A 20,476-nucleotide genomic window follows, 5' to 3' on the forward strand; every position below is an offset into this window, starting at 1 on the left:
GTTCAAGAGCAGCAGAATGCGGTGAAGGAAATTGTAAGTCTTGCAGTGCCTTGAAGGGGTTTTGCAGCTAAGCCCCCCATCTATCCACAGATGCCATCCCACAGGAATCTCTTGCCTGCAGGCTTTCTCCCATTGCCAGGCACAGCGGGTGGTGCGTTGTGGCACTGGCAGCAGAGCCCTGCTTGGGCAACCAGGTGTCCTGCCCTGGCTGGGTCACCGATTCTGCTTGCAGGAGAAGCAGGGCGAGAGCTGTGGTTTAACAGGAGGTGTTGTGAGCTTCCAATAGCTTCAGCCTAGATCCCGTTCTGCCCTCTACTGATGGAGAACTCTGAGCACAGCCATTAAATAATGCTTTCTTAACACAAGGTCTCCTGGAAGTTTGGGGTTGTTGAAGTGAGGCTGGAAGGTCCCTGTTTAATCCCTTCCTTGCCCTGAGGTGCAGCCGGTGATGCTGACCTTGGCACAGCTTTTGCCAACAAAGTTGCAGCATGGTTGAGCTGATTTTTAAACTACCTCTCTTTTAAGCCCAACCAAAGCTATCCGCTTTGCAGGTGATCGCCAATATGACCACAGCCTACAAGCGGGAGCGGAAGACCATGAAAAGGAAAAGTCGGATTCTGCCCTCTCTTACATTCAAAATGGAAGAAAATGTGTTTGGGAGCAACGGTGCCTCTTCCCTGAAGAAGCTGAAGAAGGGCCAGTTTGTGTCCTTCCAAATCGAAACAGTCCTGCCAAATGAGCAGAGTATGGCTGAAGTGAAGAAAACCAGCTAGCTTCTGAGGCTTTGCTAGGTGTCCCATGGGGCTGGGGACAGTAGTGTGAACTGTTCCTGAGGTTCTTGTCCCAGCTGGGGTCCAGGCACAGACACCTGCTCAGTCTGGGGGGGCAAGGAAGGGGAAGGTTCAGACAATGGGGTCTGTTCCATCTCATCCCAGTCCAGGCTGGGACCATCCCTACAACACAGTGAAGTGGCACCATTCTCATTTATGCTTGGGCAGCAAGGGACTCTGTCTTGGCAAGAGCTCCACCTTGAACACAGCTTGGGAACTGCCCCACTGGGGGTAATTGCAGCAAGGCCTGGGGAGGGCTCTGGGTGCAGGTGAGGAAAGCACCAGGAACAAGACTCAGCCAAGTTGCAGTCCATCTCCTGTGGTTTAAAACAGCTCTTCCCACTTTTCAGGGATATGGGAAGGGCCATGCCAGGTCTGGCAGCATCCCGGGGACATAGGGATGGCTCAGTGTGAGTTTTTTAGTTGCAACCACTCATTAGCAAAAATAAAATCAACAATAGAACATGAGATTTTTATTTTCTGTTTATCCAGGCAGAGAAAAATGACTTCTTCCTTAGTGACATCACTGTTCTGTACTCTCCAGAGATGGGGTGAAATGTAGATCTGTGCTGGAAGGGTTGTTGAGGCTGAAGTACAGCACCAAGGAACCCTGAATGTTGCAGTAGTGACCCTGAGCATGGTGTCACACGTCACCCACCTGAGAGCACAGGTCTGGTGTCACACTTGCTGCCCACCTGGGTGCACAGATGCAGAACGTAGAGGAGGTTGAGCACTGCTATCCCTCTGGAGTTGGCATGCGTTTGTCCACACTCAAAGACAAAAGTATTTATAAGCTGGATTTCTTGAAAATAAGTCCTTCACTGCACTCCTTGCTTTAGGGATTAATTTAAAACCTCATCAAGCTGCATTAGAGCACCTTTAGATTTTTCCTATTCGCTCCAGTGCTGTAGAAATAAAATAAACTCGCATCCTTGGGCCTTCTGCAGCATTTTGCAACGGGAAGGGAGCCTAAGGGTTCGGGTGGAGCGGGATCCGGTTCCCCATCCATCCCTTCGCTCGTCCCCGTTCCCAGCGCACGGAGGCGCTGCCGGGACCGCTCTGCAGCGTGGGGCGTGGTCAACGTGGAGGGGCGTGGTCACGACTGAAAGCCCCGCCCCCCACCGACCTTCGCCCGCATCGGTCGCACCGGGCCGGAGCCGCCGCAGGTAGGAGCAGGGTCGCGTCTGGATGCGTGAGTGGAAGCGGGCACGTTCCGGGTGGGTTTTACCTTCTGGCTTTAGGATTTGCTGCGTAATCCTCTGTGCATAGAAAAAAGAAAAGGGGTAGGGGGTGGGGAGGGGGGGAAGCATTGCGTGGGGAAGAGCTGCCCCCGCGTGATGGCAAGGGCGGAGTCCCCGCTCCGAGCTGCTTTGTAATCTTCTCTTGGGATATTTATTGGGTGCCACCCTATTGCATGCTGACAGTGCTGACCGTTCGTGGCTTGCTCCAAATTAATAAATATTCTGAAGGGTGATATGGCCGCTGTGGCCGTCATGCTTTTATTTACCGGATTGTATTTAGATATTATGTATTGTTTCTCAAAGAGGATAATCTTTTACAAAACAGAACTGCTCTCCATTATGTTCTGCTATGCCTTGACACTGTTTTTTATTGCATGTTTGATTTCGGCTTCATCCCAGGAAATCAGGGAGGGACCCTCAGACCACAAACGTCTGAGCCCAGAAACTCCGCAGCCCCATAGCGCAAGGCATGAGGGCTGCATGGATGTCCTGTGCCCATGTCTCAGTGTCACCCAGCCAGGATGAGGTTTCACAATGAGGCACAAGAACCCCAGAATGCTTGATGTTGGAAGGGACCTCTGGAGATCATCCAGCCCAAGCTGCCTGCACAAGCAGATTTTAGATTTGTGATAGATGGAGTCGTCTTGAAAGGGGTGGAGTTTGTCTTCATTTGTGCTTTTGACTTTGTAAAAGTCAAAGTGAGGGTGTATAGAGAGGAAGAGCAGAGGATGAAGGAACAGATAGCAGTGTTTGAGATCAGGACAGTGGGTGGCTGTTGTGGCCTTCCCCAGTGGCACTTGCAACTCCATTAACTCTTCATGGCTAATAACAACTCCGCCCCTTCTTCTCACCCTGTGCACAGGCTGTGGCCATGTCCTCCCTGCGCTAGGTCTGTCCCCCACCTCCTCGAGGATGCGTGCCTGGAAAGCGGTGGCCAGCACACTGGTGCTGAGTGGGGCCGATGTGGTGGTCACCACGCTGCTCTATGCTCACGGCCGGCGTGGTCAGGACATCCTTCAGGACCTGCGGCACTTCAACATCTTCAACTCGCTGCTGGACATCTGGGGGGGCTGTCTCTACCGTAGCTGTGTGCTGCTGGGGGCCGCCATCGGGGTGGCCACCAACACGGCCTATGGCCCCCGGCGCCTCAGGGCCTCGCGGACCTTCATTGCTGTTGTCTGCCTCCTTATGGGCATCTACATGATGGTGAAGCTGCTGCTCTATTCTGAGGTGCGGAGGACCATCAGGGACCCCTGGTTCTGGGGGCTCTTTGCTTGGACCTACGTGGCGTTAGTGGCCACCTTTGGGCTGTGGCAGCTGCTGGCCTGTGTCACATCTTCCCGCGAGGCGCTGGGGCATGGCTCTGAGTCCCGCACCGAGGCAGAGGAGAGTTGCGACGCCCCACGGGACAAGCGAGAGGAGGCAGCGGGACCCACCATCCATAAGCTGCTGTCCTACACCAAACCAGATGCCGTCTTCCTGGGTATTGCTTCCTTCTTCCTCCTTGTGGCCGCGCTCGGTAAGTAAAGGAGCTGGAGGGGGCTGTGGGATGTTCTGCTGTTCACTGAGAGGGAAGGAGCCATGTTGGGGGCTTGCTCACAGGCTGAGGGAAAAATTAAATGGGGCAAAAAAATGCAGTGGAGGATAAAATGCCATGGAAAATGAAACTTTTCCATTACTTGCTAAGGTTTGTGCCTCTTGCTACATCTTGTGTGATGGGCAAATAATTCTGTGGTTGGGATGGAGGCTGACTGTACGCCTTCATGGTTGGGAATACCAACCCATGGTTGGATCCTGGACCCACCTGGTGTGTCTGTAACTCTTTATCCTGTGCTTCTGCATCAGGAGAGACTTTCCTGCCCTACTACACAGGGTTGGCCATTGACGGCATCGTGGTGCAGAAGAGCATGGACCGCTTCTCCACAGCGGTGCTGGTCATGTCGCTGCTCGCCATAGGAAGGTAATCGCAGGGGTCGGAGCTCAGCAAGGATATATGACTGCTCTGTACTGTTACATGGTGGTGGTCATGAGATCTTCCATGTCCTTTTGCCAGTGCTGGGGGAGCAGGCACAGGGGATGGGCTCCCTGGTGATCACTGTCCCTGCCCGAAGCTTGTCATGACAGGGATTAGGACCACTGTCCCTATGTTGGTAGCACCCACAGGAGGCATGGGTTGGTTTAATCATTACTAACCAGGGTGGAAAGTGATACCAACACAGCATTTCCCAAGCACTCGATATGGGTGCTGGTGTGTTTGTGTTGCTGAGGAGTGGGTTTCGTGTCCACCGGTCTATAACGTTTCTTATCTGCAATTAGCTCATTTGCCGCAGGTATCCGGGGCGGCGTTTTTACGCTCATATTTGCAAGACTGAACATCCGCCTTCGCAACTGCCTCTTCAGGTCGCTGGTGTCTCAAGAGATGAGTTTCTTTGATGAGAATCGCACAGGTGGGTTCTCCTTTCCCCTGGATTTACTCTATTCCAGCACATGGTATTTTTCCCCCTTGGTTTACCCTCTCTTCAGGGCCTTTTAGAGGTGGTATCTAAATGCTCGTGTTTAGATACAGCAACAGAAAGCTCTTCCTTTTGGGTGCTTTCTTGCCACAGGGGTCAGGATTGCCCAGCACCTTGGGAATGCCACATTGCCACCAAACAGCCTGATATCCTGCGGCCCCAGGGCTGGCATTTTTATCTCTAGTCATCTCATTCCCAAAATACTTCCATTCTTCTTTCTGTACCTCCCTTCAGTTTCCACTGCTCAGCTGCCCTCCATTTCTGCTCCAGGCACTGGAAACCTCAGACATGTAAAGCTCGCTATGCGTGCTTGTGGCTTTTCCTCCTTGCCATCTAGTCCTGTCCTCATCTGTCATTCTGGTGTGGTCCCAGTCAGCTGCAACTTTTCCCATACTTAATTTCTTTTTGGCAATATTTTTAGTTTTGAGGCTGTTGCCATATTTAGCAGTTGCTGCCTGTTGCCCGGTTAGCTAAGGACACTGGATATGTTATTGTAAGTGGGATATGGGTAACCCTAGACTAATAGTTATGCAGTAGCATGGGACTTCAGCCCTGGCTTCACTGGAACACAGGCCAAGTACTTAGAAATTCAAGGTGGCATTTGATTCCACTGCAGGAGCTTTGCCCTTAGTGGCTGCACTCACATTCTCCAGGTCATTTGGGTCACCTCCAGGCTGCGGACACAGCTAAACCTCCTCTGCCCTCTCTGAAGCTCCCTGGCAATCTGTAGGGTGAACTGTGCTAGGCATACTCCTGGTCCTCTAAGGACAGCAGGGAGAGTTGCCAGCAGTCGGCTGGTGGAGGGCTCCTGGCTTCAATTAAAAATGAACTGGAAGCTGTGTTTAGATCAGCAAACACCCACTGGTGCACCCACGTGGGATGCTCTCCTGGTACAGTGCAGGGCCAGTCCCCTGTGCTATCCTGCAGCCAACCTGAGCAACCCAAAGATGTAGCTCCTGCTTTCAGACAGGTTTCATGTCTTTTGCACATACAGCAATTTGAACTCCTCTGCTTTGCTTCACATCCCCAAGAGCGGCCATCCTCTTCCATGTTACCCTGCAGACCCCATCAAGGGGCTGAGTTGGATGAGGAACTCCATCTGCCAGGAGACTGCTATGCAGTCTGCGGGATGGGACGCGGAACATGGACAGGTGATGACCTGCCACAGTGACGTGTCCCTGCTCTCCCAACCCTTCGTTCTTTTAGGGGATGTCATCTCCCGCCTGACATCGGACACAACCATTGTGAGTGACCTGGTCTCCCAGAACATCAACATCTTCCTGCGCAATGTGGTGAAGGCCACAGGGGTGATCTTCTTCATGTTCAGCCTCTCATGGAAGCTCTCGCTTGTCACCTTCATGGGCTTCCCCATCATCATGCTGGTGTCTGACATCTATGGGAAGTACTACAAGGTAGGCAGGAGCAACTGGCATACCTGTACCACAGTGCTGGTCTGTCCCCACTGTGGGAGTTACAGGTGGCTTTGGAGCTCGTTGGGTTGATACTCAAGTGCTTTGCTGCTTGCAGTACGAGCACGATGGCAGCATTACAGCTATGTGGGCAGGTGGCACAACCTTGGCTGTCAGCTCCACGCTCAGAAGCTGAAGTGTCTCAGGTCTGACACAGGAGGTAGCTTGGCTGTGCACTGTCCAATGTGTGCCTGCTTGTTCCCATACCATCTGTCCTCTCCAATCCCTTTGGAGTAAATCAAATTGGGGTTAAACCCAGCCCAGTGCTTCCTTCCTATGCCAAGGACTGTCCCCTGTGGCTAATGCTGTGTCCTGTGGACTGTACAAGCTCCACACCACATGCTCCCTGTGCTGGTTGTTAATGCTTTCAGTAAGCACAGCCCTGCTTTCCACTGTCCCAAGGTCAGGGCTGTATCCCATTGCTCAACCTTGGTGCTCATGGACTTGGAAAAGTCACTGTGTTCTCTCCAGAGCCTGTGGGAGAGCTGCCGTGGGCAACTGGGCATGTGTTGAGCACCCTTTGTTTCTGCTTCCCGCAGAAGCTCTCCAAGGATGTGCAGAACGCCCTGGCCAAGGCCAACAACACTGCCGAGGAGACCATCTCTGCCATGAAGACTGTCCGCAGCTTTGCCAATGAGGAGGCAGAGGCAAATGTGTACTGGCAGAAGCTGCAGCAGGTGTACAGACTGAACAAGCGGGAGGCCCTGGCGTACACTTACTATGTGTGGTCCAGCGGGGTAGGTGGCCTGCCCCAGGGACTGGCTGGGGACATGGCTTCAGGTGACAAAATGTGTGTGGAGTGTTGTGTGTGCTGGTCTCAGGGAGTTTTGTGGGATGAGCCCAGCCTTGATGTCTGCTCCCCTCTGTCAAAAATATATTCCATCCTCCCTTAGGGGAGCATCACATCGTGGTGCTGAACAGTCTGTTTTCTCTTGTAAATAAGAATGGAATTGATATCTGCTCAAGGTCGTGGAAAACCTCATGTTTTCAGGCTGCTGCATTGCGTGCCTTTGCCAGCTCATCTCCAGCAGTTCCGGCTGGGAAAACAGCCACAATGTTGGTTGAGATTCTGCTCAGAAGCAGAGATTTTCTACATGTGGGCGGTGGTGAAGGGAGGCTGTGCTGGTTTGTTGTTTGATTTAGGTTTTATTTTGCAAAACGTTTTTTTCTTTGCTGAGAACAGATGGTTTGGGGCTCCTCTTGTATGAGAGGAGACCCTCACATGGAGCCTTCACCCTGTGCATTGTTCCTGAGCAGCCAGGTGAAGCCAGCAGTGGGAACTGGGACAGAATGGATCCCACTGAGTCAGAAAAGGCAAAACTGCTCCTGTGGGGCTTGTGTAAAAAGAAGCTGACAGATATAGCACAGCCCTGGTGGAGTCTCTCTCAGAGGAAACAGAATCTTAAGGTCAGATCTTGGCAGAGAGAGAGAGAAGAGGAACTTTTTCCCCATGTTTTCCCTCTCTGTCAACTCATAGCCAACGGCCCTTCCCACTGACTGTGATCCCAGCAAACGCTGGGCACTCATGTCACCCTGTATCAGGCAGCCTGCATGCCAAATGTTGCATGGAGCACTGGGCATTGCAGAGGGTGAAACATCAGGACCACATCAGGGCTGGTCTGTTATCTTTGCTGAGTAGGTGGTGCCCCCATACACTGATTTCAAGCAAGAGTTGAGGTTATCCTTCAGGGACTTGTATACCCAAGGAGGATTTTGTGCATTAGCTTTTGGCTTGGTTTTGTGCTCTAAATTAAAATATGTCATATAACACAGAGGTTATTTTAGCAGTAAGGTGACTGTATGTGTTGGATAGTTTGAGTGTGGGTTATGCTAGTCCGAGAGACGTCCATGAGACGCTCTGTTATTTCAGATAAATCTGTCTTCCTTCACTGTTGCCACTCCAGGCTTGTATTTTTTTGAATTCCTTTAGTCAGCCCAGCTAACTAAGTTGTTTCTCCCTTCTCATACCCAAGCCATGTGCTGATAGGAATGCTGGGTTTGGGGCTCAGAGAATAAATATCAGCTGCTGAATTGCAGTCTCCTGTGTAACTACAATTGCACTGGAGTGTTGTCTGTCCTTGCTGATTTTGGGCTGTTTGCTTGCTTTCAGCTCACCCTGCTGGTGGTCCAGGTCAGCATCCTGTACTATGGAGGGCACCTCGTGATCTCAGGGCAAATGACGAGTGGAAACCTGATATCCTTCATCATTTATGAGTTCGTCTTAGGAGACTGCATGGAGGTGAGTTTGTTTGATCATTCCAGGCAACCTCATATCACAGTGTTTGACTTCGAGATTATCTCAACCCCCGCAGTCACAGGACTGGAGCCAGTGTTGCCTTCCCTACCACTGCTGTGGCTTTGCCTATCTGCAGTCTGATTCTCCCCTCTGCTTCCTGCTCCATTTCCACTGTGACCCCATGAATACAACCACTGCTAACACCTTGACGCTTGAAAGCATCTGAAGCACCTCATCACAGATAAGACAATCAGTACTAAAGGGGTTGGGCTACTCCTGCTGAAGGGGAGAGTCCTGGCTGCCTTCCAAGCATGTTTTCTGGTGTGAAGGATGCAGAGATTGCGTGGCTGCCTGTTCAATTTCGGAATTCATTAAGAGCTTAATTATATTACATTTTTTAACTCTCCCTGGAATAGGCTGCAAGCTGCTGCATTGGCAGCGCATTAGCAACTTGGGATTGTGGGTGGGATGGGAGCCCACTCAGGGCTGCTTTCCCATTGCAAAGGCGTAAGCCTGGCCAACTGAAGCAGAAATTAGCAAGTCCAGATTTCCTCACAGCCAAGCCTGGTTTCAGTGCTGCTTCATCCTTCGTGCAGCAGCACAGCAGAGCTGGAGGCAGCTCACCCAGCTCTCACCATCTGTGCTGATAGCTACAGGCTCTGGTGTTGTTTCCAGGCTGTAGTTTTGGTGCGTTTGAGGCACTTACAGTACAGGCTGTTCATCAGTTCTGAGTTTAACACTGAAATTAGACAGCAAGATGGAGGCTATTCCAGCAAAGCTAGTGTCAGTGTATAGTAGTTGTAGTGGGAGGAAGTACAGTAGATCATTGGGACCATATTCCTAGGGGGAACAGCCATATCAGCTGCCTAATGGTGGTGTAGAAAGGTCCAGCTTGAGGCTGCTTTGCATTTGTAATGTGTGTGCTAGGGGACAAGCCAACTGTTCCGGGGCTGGTGCAGCACACTGTCATATGCAGATACATTCAACCATTGGATTGGAGAGCTGCTGGTCGTGGGCAAAGAGGCATGGAAGGAAGATTTCAGCAGAAGTTTGGGTCATGTATCTCCTGGCACACCTCTTCCCAATTCATCTGTTTACTTCTTGTATTCCCCTGTGTCTACCCATGCAAAAACCCCTTTAGATGATGTTTCCTCTACCTTGGGTAAGGGCAAAAGTTCTCTTTTTCTGCCTGATGACCATAGTTAATATCAGAGAGTGCTTCAACTGTTCTCCTTATGAGTTGTTCAGATTGCTATTTCCATAGCAGGAGAGTCTAACCATTGCCTCTTCCCTTCCAGTCTGTGGGCTCTGTCTACAGCGGCCTGATGCAGGGAGTGGGTGCTGCTGAGAAGGTGTTTGAGTTCATCGACCGCAAGCCAACAATGGTCAACGATGGGTCGCTGGCCCCAGACCATGTGGATGGAAAGGTGGAGTTCAGAAATGTGACGTTCTCTTACCGCACTCGTTCCGCAACACAGGTCCTCCAGGTGAGCCCCACTGGTGCAGGGCATTCCTCACCACGAGGCATCTTGTGATGTTTCTTCATAATGACCATAACCAATCCTCAACCTGTGGGGAAGGTCATTTGCCCTTTTTGAGATGCATAAAGGCAGCCTCAGCAGCATGCTGGCAAGCAGATTATAGTGAACAGCAGGTGTTTAGGGCTGGCTTTCCTTACAGAGAATTAGATTTATTAATAAAATCCTTGTTCCCAGCTCAGACATTAAACACGTCAGCATGGTGCAGGGCTTTGTGCCAAGCTGTCTCAGGCTGCTTCCACGTGAGAGAGGCTGAGGTCATGGGGCAGGGTGAGCAAGCAAAGAGGTTGGTTACTTTGCAGTTTTTGGAGGTCCTGCTGCACAGGCAGCAAAATTCAGAGCAAATGTGGAGGCTTCATGCTTCCTCAGAGGAAGCTGAGAGAAGAAAACAGTTAGTCTTTTGAAGGTGAGATGGCCAAAGTGGCACACCAGAGTGGTTGGTTGGGGGGGATCTCCTTAGCCATCTTTTGGTCACCTCTCCTGTGCAGTGCTCAAGCCACTGCTCCAGGACCCTGATGAAGGCCAGCACCTGAGCACATTCTCCCATCCATGTTGCAGAATGTGTCCTTCACCCTGCACCCTGGCAAAGTGACAGCACTGGTGGGCCCCTCGGGGAGTGGGAAGAGTTCCTGCGTCAACATCCTGGAGAACTTCTACCCTTTGCAAGATGGGCAGGTGCTGCTGGATGGGCATCCCATTAACATGTATGATCACAAGTACCTGCACTCAGTGGTACGAGCGACTGATAAGTGTATTCTAGCTATCACTTGCTGTGGTCAGAGGGAATTATGGCAGTGTTGTATATGGCTATGGGTTTAATCTGGAAACCTCTAAAGTGCCCAGAAAGCTGGAGGTGGTCCAGGAAACAAATTCAGATAATTTGAGGGGGTAGGGGAGGAGCAGAAGGGAACAAGGTGGTGATTGGTTTTAGGGGAAGGAGGAAGTCTGCTGAAAACAGAACAAGAAATGTGTTTTGTTTTGTTTTTTGGCCAACCCAAAAGGAGTACAGTTTTGGTTGTTTGATTATTGATAGTCTCAGCTGGTTTTGGAAAAAGTGTTTTGCATTCCCACAGAATATTCTATCTTAAGATCTTAAAATCACTGTCAGGTCATGAGGAGTTAAATTACTTGGAATTCTGGAAGCAGCAGAGGAGTGCTTTGTCCAGGCCTCTAGCTCTGTCTTTGTGTCAGCACAGATCAGCCTCCATCTTCTCTGCAAGTAACTGCCCACTTTGTTTGCCCCCAGAGTGAATGGCCTCGGGAGCAGCAGGAAAACCTGAAAACAATTGATCAGAAGCAGGCTGGAAAGACAGAGTCAGTGTGACTAATTGACATTCTCTGCCAGTGCTGAGTGAAAATTAAAAGACAAGCAAGTCTTTCAGCTTAGCAAGCCTGGTGTCGTGCTAGGAGCATGGGGAGAAGTCAATTAAAATGACCATATCCTACTGGTTCTCTCCGCGTCCAGTTCTAAGCAATAATTTGGAGGGTTCAATTTATTTCAATATAGACTGTTTAACAAAGCAGGCTGAATTCAAGAGTGAGCAGCAATGTCTGTACAGTAGAACAGGGAGGCTGTTGCTAAGCAATTAAGGAATTGCAGCAGCTCTTAGCTTCCTAATTTGCCTCAAGCAGAGAATTGGCAAGACTGGGCAAAGCTCCCTCCAGCCTACATTGTCCCTGCAACTGGTTTTCCATACTGAGAAGTGCAAGGAGTTCTGGGAGTTCTGGGTCTGGAGCAAAACCACAACAGGGACCTGGAGTGGGGAGCTCATCCCAAGTGCCAGCATATCACACATTTCCTTTTCTGCACAGTAGCTTCCAGCAGACAACATAAAGTGGATTGGGACTGGCACTGGGCACCTAGCAGCGTTGCTGGAAGCTCACACCGAGGCATTTCTGTGCCTTGATCCTTACCTAATGGGAACAAATGCTGATAATCTGGGATGCTGGTTGGCCATTGTGTCTTCTGCTCCCAACCCGCTGCTCTTCCCTTCCTTTCTGCAGATCTCCCTGGTCAGTCAAGAGCCAGTGCTGTTTGCTCGCTCTATTGCCGATAATATTTCTTATGGCTTAGCTTCAGCCTCCTTTGAGTCGGTTGTTCAGGCTGCCCAGAAGGCTAACGCACACGCCTTCATCACGGAGCTACAGGATGGCTACCACACAGGTACCAACAAACCTCTGTTTGCACCAAAAGCATTCTGTACTGAGGGAGCCATGAGAAGGTAGGGGTTTCTCCTTGTTGCTTCAGCTGTGCTGCCTCCAGAGCCCATCTTACAGCAGTACAGCCATGTGGGTCAGCACAAGAGAGAAGTCAGGGTTTGGTTGATCTCTCAGGCTCAGTGACTTCTTGCTCTGGGTCCTTCCATGTGCATCAGTCCCTCACACACTGGGACAACAGTGGGGAACTTTCTGCTGGAGGGAAGGGCTGCAGCCTTGAAGGTGTTTAGTATATTTAAACTGCTTTGTTAAGTGAATAAACAGAATAGCATTTGCCTCATCTTTGCTTCAGAGCATTATACTGTCCTGGTGTTGTTGGCTCGGTGCTGAACTTAATAGCAATTGCTGATTTTTATCTTGACTGCTCCTTCTCTCTCTTGATCCAACAGAGGCAGGTGAAAAAGGAGCTCAGCTATCAGGTGGCCAGAAGCAGAGAGTGGCTATTGCCAGGGCCTTGATCCGAACCCCTCCCATCCTAATCCTGGATGAAGCCACAAGTGCACTGGATGCAGAGAGTGAACATGCGGTGAGCGGGTGACTTGGGTGTCTGGGCTGAAGAAGCAGTCTGGGGTTGAAGGAAAGGTTACAGCTTCAATTTCTAGCCCGTAGACAAACATGCAGGAGGGAGGAGTACCCGAGCTAAAATTTGAACTAAGGCACCAGACAAGCCATGCTGAGCCATGGTTTATCTGGCTGGGATATGATGACCAAACAGTTCTACCAGTAGTCTCCTTTGGTCTGGCTAGTTTACTGGCACAATGAAAAGCTGGTTCAACATGCTAGCATGAGGACAAGCCTCCCAGTGCTAGAGGATGAGTGCTGCACGAGTGTGATCTCAGGGCAGTTTGTGGGTTTGCAGGATGGGGTGAGGCTCTTCAGCAGGGCTACCGCTACATGGCCTCCAGATTTGCACCCCGGCTCTAACAAGAGTTCAACATACAAAATCAGGCCTGTCACTTTACCACTCTGTTACCAGCAGTGGAGGTGTGCATTCCCCATCTGAAGGCTGGCTGCACTGAGAGAGAATTTGGGGCTGCACACTGAGACGGGATGGCCATAGGGCCACAGGGGGCCCTGCCTTTGTGTCCCCAGCATAACCAGAGGAGAGCAAACCTCCTGTCCAGAGATTTCTTAACTCAGAGCCACCAAGCTGCTCTCCTCCCCACCAACACGGTGCCAGTGCTGCTCATACACTAACATCTTTTCTTCCCTCAACAGATTCAGCAGGCGATTTACGGTGACTTGCAGAACCACACAGTGCTTGTCATAGCTCACAGGCTGAGCACTGTCGAGAAGGCACACAACATCATTGTGCTGGACAAGGGCCGCGTGGTGCAGCAGGGCTCACACAAGGAGCTCATGGAAGAAGGAGGTCTTTATTCCAAGCTGGTGCAGAGACAGATCCTGGGGCTCGAGGCGGGTAGCGCAGACAGCCGCCAACCCACAGCCCGGGGGGATTCAGCGAAGGCGCCCGGCGGGCTGGAGGGAGAGTTCAGGATAGACCATTCCCTCCCAGCTGCAGCACAGGACGACTGTAACAACACAGCTCATAAGTGAGAGCAGCGAGGGCTGGGGCTGGAGACGCATGCTGGACGCAGCGGCAGGAGGTGGCTTGCCGACGGGCCGGCGCGCTGCACAACGTGCCCGTTTGCTCATCCTGCGTGCGCCACACACCTTTGCACACACACAACCACACACTATAGAGCTTCCTGCATTACTGCCCAGTGGGCAGATGCCTGCTGGTTAAACAGGGAAACAGATTTGGGAGTTGGGACTTTAGCAATTCCCAACATTTCTACTGGGTTTCTTTTCTTACTACCAGTAATTCCTCACAACTGGGACTTTTCTTCCATTGATATGCATGTGTAACTGATATTAACTGTAATGGATGTAAAATGCATGCAGGGAGGGGAAATTCCCTTCCAGGAATTCAGGGGGTGGCTCTTGTAGCCAGATGGAAAAGCAGCGACTGGAGAAGGTCCTGCTCCTGCTGTCGATCTGTGGAGCCAGTCTGAAGTCTGTAGGGATCTCCCTTTGGCTTCAGTGAAAACTGGATCACTCTCGTGGGGCTGAATGCCAGGAGAGTTTTGCACTGAGTGCCTGCAGGCTCAGGTTCACAACCACAGCTGCTGAGCTTGTTTCATGTAGTAACCATCCTTTCTGGAATAAGCCAGGGGACCAGGAGGCAGGTGTTGCATTTAGATTTGCTCGTGGTGCTTGGTGGGTATGTGGTTTTGTTTTTAAGGATGAAGAGTTTTACCCTAATTGGGTTAGGGTGAGGGAGTTTTTTTGTTGTTTTTTTTTTCTTATATTTCCATATGCACTATACAATGTCTGTCCAGCTCCAGCATCCTCTAAAATGTAGTCCGTTATTTCAGTATTTTTTTATATCTCACAACCCTGGTGCTGGTTTGAAAAACACTACTAAAGACAGGCATAAAATACTAAAAGACAGCACTTTATAAATCCCACTGAAGCTTTGTTCAGCTTCAGGCGACGCTAGTGACTTCATTGCATGGGAAACCCATACAGTCACTTCCTTGAAGTCAAACTTCCTCTGCCTGAAGTTGAAAATGTATTTGAATACTATTTATTAACTTTGAGTAAGAGTGAAAGAAAGAAAGCTGTTGCTCCTAGCCCTTCTGCATAATGGCTCTGGCTTTGTAGTTTTATCCTGCCATAGATTAGTGGTGAAGCTTATGCAGGCAGGCAGATGCTATTGAAAAATAGCATTGGATTTTATATGGGAATGATTGACTCAGAATGTGCATCGTTAAGAAATGATCTCAAGCACTTTAGCTCTCATGTTTTCCAATATTTGAATGCTGCTGTGTTTTCCTTTTTGGCAGTTTTGTTGTTGGTAATGTTTTGTTTTTGCTCAGTAATGTTTTACAAACTCTTTAGTGTCCTTGAGGAGGGATGCTCAAAAGAAAAATAAAATACTACCTCTGCCACTGAACATTGAGCCCCGGTGGGGGCTGTGTTTTTGCATTCAGAATATCTGGAACTTCAAGATAACATTAATTGGGAGGTGATAGACAGACACCCTCGTGGGGAATAAAAACTACCTACAGAGAATTGGGTTTCTAACAGCCGTGAAACGGTAAGAATAACCTATTCAAGAACTTGTTTTCATCCCAGATCCCATCTGATAGTCAGTCTCACACAAAAGGACAGGCAGTATAACCTGTTGTCAAAGCACAGTGCTCTGTAGCTGAAGTCTTTTTAGCTGCTTGCTTTTGTGATATGATAAAAAGCTGTGCCTCAGGAGGAGAGCTCTCTTTGGCTTATCTCCCTCAATTTAGGAGGGTATCACAATCCGAAGCCTCGTTTAAGTCATTCATCATTCATCACTTCCCTAAATGCCAGTATATTTCTGCCTGATGAAAATCTTCATTGTGGGTATGAAAAGTTTGGAGATTCCACCCAGCACCAGAGGGCAAGCAATTAAATCTGCATCCTTATCAGTAACTGTGAGCAGAATGCAGACAGTGGTTTGTAGAAGTGGAGTTGATTGCTGGTTAATTGGAAAACTGGGGGGGGGGGGGGGGGGGGGGAATAGGTAACCTAGGAATGAGGGAAGCCAGCACCTGGGAAGTGCTGCTAGGACAATGCTCGTTACGATGTAAGATGGCAGAAAAGGGGAGATCCTGTCATGTGTGCCCCACCAGGCAGTGCTGCAAGAAGGGGAGTTGAAGGATATGCAGGGATTAGTTTTATTGCAAAGGCAAGGGATCCCTGCTTCCCAAGCCTGGTGTGCCAATAATCCCAGCATTGTACTCCAAAATCCAAAAGCTTCAACTGAAATGACACACAGAAAGAGCAGCTTGTCTCTGCTAGTGGCTCCAGGCCAAGCTGATAACAGGAACTGATTTTGTGCATTGCTGCGGGTGCTGAATTCTGTCTTTTGCATCCAGATAACTCAAGGCTGCTTTTCCCTTGAGCTTTACAAGATATTTTATTGTTCTGTTGGAATGTGACAAGTGGATCTGCGTGCATGCCAAAGCTATGAGGGTTTTCCATCCAGCAGTACTAATTTAATGCAGGCATTTCTGCTGGCCAAACCAGTATAAATCCTGTGACTATACTGAAAATCCTGCTTTTCAAAATCATTCCAGATTTCTTTTTATGATAGGTCTCCCCTACCTCACAAAACCGCCACCACCTCAGAATATGTCTGTGATGTGATAACTGAGATCAGAGGTGCCTGTTGGCCAAACTAAGCCCAGCAGTGAGGATGTGCTTACCTTGGTGCAGCAGTGGCAGTTCCTTTAGTGCTGGAACCTGACTGCTGCAAGTTTTTGGGCCACACTGTGGGCAATCTGCACAGTCTGGAAATAAGGCCACTGTTCCCTCTGAAAGCCTGCAGTGTAGTATTTTATGGCTGTGGGTTTGCCCAGAGCTGATGTTTACATGGGAACACGAAAAAAACTGTTTGGGCACTTATTCATGACAGTGATGCAGATAAGTTTCTTCTCAAAGGGAACTCAGATGGGTTTATCCGAAACCTTAGCTTGTGGAGTGCACCTTGACGACTGTTATGGCAGAGCTGGAAACAATGAGTCACCTGAAAGCATACATGATTGTAAAGGTTGACTCCGTGCTCCACAGTAGATTGTTTTCCTCACTGTTAATAAGCTTAAACCATTCTCTGTAATATGTCTAACCACAGATTTATTTAAATATTGGAGAGCCCTATCCAAGATAAAGTTCAAGAACAGATCCTGTAATACATACAACCAGAGATTGATTCGATTTAAATATTGGAGGACCTTATCCAAGACAAAGTTAGTCTTTAGTCTTAGCCATCCCCAAAGACACATGTTGACCTTTGTACCTTTGCACAGACAAGGTGTGTGGCTGCGTGACCCAGTACACTGAAACGCAGCGTGATGGAAAAAAAACATAGCCATGTTTATTCCAGCAACTCATCTCCCAGTGCACCAAACTCTGCCTCAGTATGCAGTTGTGTGTGTTTCAGTGGCTGGGCTGTCTAAGTCTTCAGCAGGTGTGGAAATACCACAAGCAAATACACAGAGTGTTTCCAGTTCAGGTTCAGAGCTGCATCTTAGTCTGCCCTTTCTGCTCTAGCTTCACTGTGAACCTAAGGAATGCAGATGCAGGTATAAAACCCGTTTCTCTTTTCATGCCTGTGGATTCCTGAGTGGAAAAAGCACTGATAGTTAATTCTTGCTCTTTCCAGCAGACCTACTCTTCCTCTTCCAGAATGCTGAATATGCAGGTCTTTTTCATATGTGAAGGAATTTAAATCATAAAATCTAGACAGAAGCATGGACTTCAAAATAAAAGGAAATTAAATTGCAAATAAGCCTGAGAACTTACCTAACTATTGAGCAACCAGACTAATAAGGGTTAATAAACTCCAAAGATTAGACTTGCAAATTCAGTCTCTACATAACCAACCAGTTTTTCCAGGAAAAGGAAAGAAGTTGTGAAGGTGACTTGCAAAATATGTCTAAATATAATAAATATGCATACACATAGGGCTACTGACTGTAAAAGAATATGAGATGACAGAACAAAATCCAGGATCAGGTTTAAAAAATAAATAAATAAAACAAATCTAACATTTAAATTAAACTGGGCTGGATGCCAGTTCTCCCCATGACTGAAGCCTGACTCCTTATTAATCATGACATGTCTTCCACTGTAGTGTTCTGAATGTTTTTTGTTCTATTTCTCCTCCAATACGAAATAACAACTTCTGTACTTTGCCTGCTTTCATTTTTAATGTTCGTGAATACTGTCACCTTTTGAAAGGATTTTAGCAAAAGTAAAGAGGATTCAGGGCTTGGATAAATCTGATAAATCTCAGATTGTAGTACTCCGATATTTGAGGATCCCTGTAGCCAAAAATCCTGCTTATCTTCTATTCTTCACATTCTGCCCAAGTGATGCGCTGCCACAAAACCTTTCATGAAAGCTGCTGAGTTGAAAGCCATCTTCCAACCTGCCCAAGTAGAATACATATTCCAAAGCAACTGGCCCTTATTTTGTCTCTCAACTTCAGTTGCTTTTCTGGTCAAACTCACAGGTGCTGATCAAAGTACTTACAAGCACCAGATGTTTAATACTGACACTCCTATCCAACATCTCCAGAACCCAAACTTACCTGCATAGACAAGTTTGTTTTCAAGATCTGTTATAATTGAGCACAAATAAATAATGTTCTCCTTGTGCTATGTTTTGTGAGGACTTTAATGTTCTACATGATGAAACTTTTAACTAATTTAGTACTTATTACCATTGATTCAGATAACCTATTCCATAATAACTAGAGCAATAAAACAGAGCAGACCCCCTTAGAAGATCACTGCAATACTGAACCATCTTTCCTGACAGCATATTGACAATACAATAATAACAATAACAATACCCTTCCCCAGAGATACTCACCCTCAGTACCTCTAGAAGCATTACTCAGTGTGAGCTCCTCCTCTCCACCCTCAGTGTAGTACTGAGCAGTTATTATTAATTTTCATTTTAAGCAAAAGGCCTATGGTTAAGAGAAGCTGAGAGCATTCAGGATCACACAGAAAGGCAGTGGTAAGACTAGATTTACAACATGAAGCTGAGTCAGACTCTTCTAAACCACACTCCCCCCATCCCAATTATCTAGCTATGCTATGCTAAAATCATCCTTGAGAAGAAGGGCTTTCTTTTAACCCCTCAACTAATTCCTGTTTATATATGTGTGTGTATGTGTATTTGCATGTGTGCACAGATGTACAGAACGGAGTAACAGCAGAGCATAACTGCATTTTTGACAGGCATGTGCAAAAACTATATGACATCATGTGGGCAACGCAGCTATCTCCTGGTTTAAGTAACAAGGTCAGGCTGTGAAAACCCATGTCACCACCAAGGGGTACAGCTGCTTACTCATCTTTGCCCTGAGCAAAGCACCCACATGAGAAACAGCACAGCACATACCACAGCACCACATGGGCACGCTGACGTGGAGGAACGGACACATGCCCATATCTCTAATTGTGTTCTCCCCACCCTCAGCAAGCACAGCTGCCAGGTGCACGGGCCTTTCCTACCTACCTCTGGGTGTGCTCTACTTGCAACACACTTGGATGAACTGTGACGAATTGCTGCTCCTTGGACCTGTGGGATAACAGACAGCTGAATTTAGTTGCAGGACAAACCCCAAGTATACAGTCTTCATTCAGGTCTGCCAGGAAGTACTGGTTCTGAATGAGACTCATGTCATTATAACTAGATAGGATTACAACAGAGATTGATTCCGTTTATGGTATGATTTTGCATTTAGATCAAAAATGCTAAACACCAAGGATAGGGCCATTTCCTATCTGGCTTCTTTGGCTCATCCTAGTTCTCTCTGCAGTCACACATATGGAAACCAGCACACCCACACCCACAGTCAGCCACAGAACCAGTGCAGGGGGTGGTGCGTGCCCAGAGATGCATACAATCTCAGCTACGCTAACACAATTAATTATTTCCAGGATAATTGTATGCATCAGCCATGCTATCATCAGCGGTAATTGGAGAGCTGCTGCTCCCAAGTGTTACCACAGAGCACACAGCAAAGTGGTGATGATATGCACTGTTGCAGGTGTAGATTCATTGAATCACTTGAGTCGCAAGGGACCTTTAAAGGTCATATAGTCCCACTGCCTGCAGTGCACAGGGACACCCACAGCTCCAGCAGTGCTCACAGCCCCATCCCCTGACCGTGGGTATCAGCAGGGATGGGGCACCACCACCTCTGTGGGCACCCTGTGCAGTGCCTCATCACCTTTACTATAAAAACGTCTTCCTTTTACCCAGTCTAAACCTCCAGTCTTTAAGTTTGAAGTCATTTCCCCTCGTCCTTTCACAACAGACCCTGCTAAAGAGCCCGTCCTTCCTTTCTCACAGCCCCGTCAGACACTGACAGCCCGCCCTCAGCTCTCCCCTCTCCTCCATGCTGTGCAGCCCCAGCTCTCAGCCTGTAAAAATACTTTTAAAATACGTCTTTGTTTAAAACACCTCTATAAAACACATCTTTGTTAGATCCCTTCTTGATCTTCGTGCTTGAAGAAAGTGCTTAAGGTGGACAAAGGGCCAACGTCAAAGCTGAGCAAGATACCATTTTTAGCTATTTTTAACCTAAATGGGTATTCAGCCTCAAACAATAACTCAGTCCCTCTTTTGTGCTTCACTGTGACCACGTCCCAGCCCGGGGAGGAAGCGCAAGTTCAACAGTTACACCGATTTCCCTCCTCACTCACAGCTGCCACTCGGGCGCCCACCGACCGCCAGCGCGTCTCCGCGGCACCGCGCGGAGGCACCGCACGACACCAGGCGCAGCCGGCACCGCGACGGCGTCGAAGATCGAGCCGGACAACGCGCACGGCGCCAAAGGCCGGGCTGCGCGGGCGCACCGACCCGCTTCCCGC

At 48.8% G+C, this 20,476-nt stretch overlaps 1 protein-coding gene across 4 annotated transcripts; it reads left to right on the forward strand.

Moving 5' to 3' along the window:
- Positions 1 to 1,443: 1,443 nt before the first annotated feature.
- ABCB9 (ATP binding cassette subfamily B member 9) lies at positions 1,444 to 15,003 on the forward strand. 4 transcript variants are annotated; one of them, XM_010720100.4, is made up of 12 exons: positions 1,444 to 2,047; positions 2,934 to 3,590; positions 3,917 to 4,031; positions 4,388 to 4,518; positions 5,791 to 5,996; positions 6,593 to 6,790; positions 8,164 to 8,292; positions 9,588 to 9,776; positions 10,386 to 10,559; positions 11,832 to 11,991; positions 12,434 to 12,570; positions 13,263 to 15,003. In XM_010720100.4, exons 2-12 carry the CDS (start codon positions 2,984 to 2,986, stop codon positions 13,599 to 13,601), a joined length of 2,385 nt encoding a protein of 794 aa, XP_010718402.1. In that variant the 5' UTR covers positions 1,444 to 2,047; positions 2,934 to 2,983; the 3' UTR covers positions 13,602 to 15,003. The 4 variants fall into 4 exon arrangements, with proteins under 4 accessions (XP_010718402.1, XP_003210962.1, XP_010718403.1 ...); XM_003210914.5 differs by having other exon boundaries at positions 1,444 to 1,996; XM_010720101.4 differs by having other exon boundaries at positions 1,444 to 1,996; positions 3,944 to 4,031.
- The last annotated feature ends 5,473 nt before the right edge of the window (positions 15,004 to 20,476 follow it).

The sequence above is a fragment of the Meleagris gallopavo genome, chromosome 17 (assembly GCF_905368555.1).
Source record: "Meleagris gallopavo chromosome 17, MGAL_WU_HG_1.1, whole genome shotgun sequence".
NCBI classification, from domain to species: Eukaryota; Metazoa; Chordata; class Aves; order Galliformes; family Phasianidae; genus Meleagris; species Meleagris gallopavo.

Coding starts and splice junctions, on each gene's coding strand:
- ABCB9 (XM_010720100.4), top strand. CDS start 2,984: ATGCGTGCCTGGAAAGCGGTGGCCAGCACACTGGTGCTGAGTGGGGCC. Junction 6,791..8,163: donor ACTATGTGTGGTCCAGCGGG/GTAGGTGGCCTG, acceptor GCTTGCTTTCAG/CTCACCCTGCTGGTGGTCCA. Junction 10,560..11,831: donor ACAAGTACCTGCACTCAGTG/GTACGAGCGACT, acceptor TCCTTTCTGCAG/ATCTCCCTGGTCAGTCAAGA.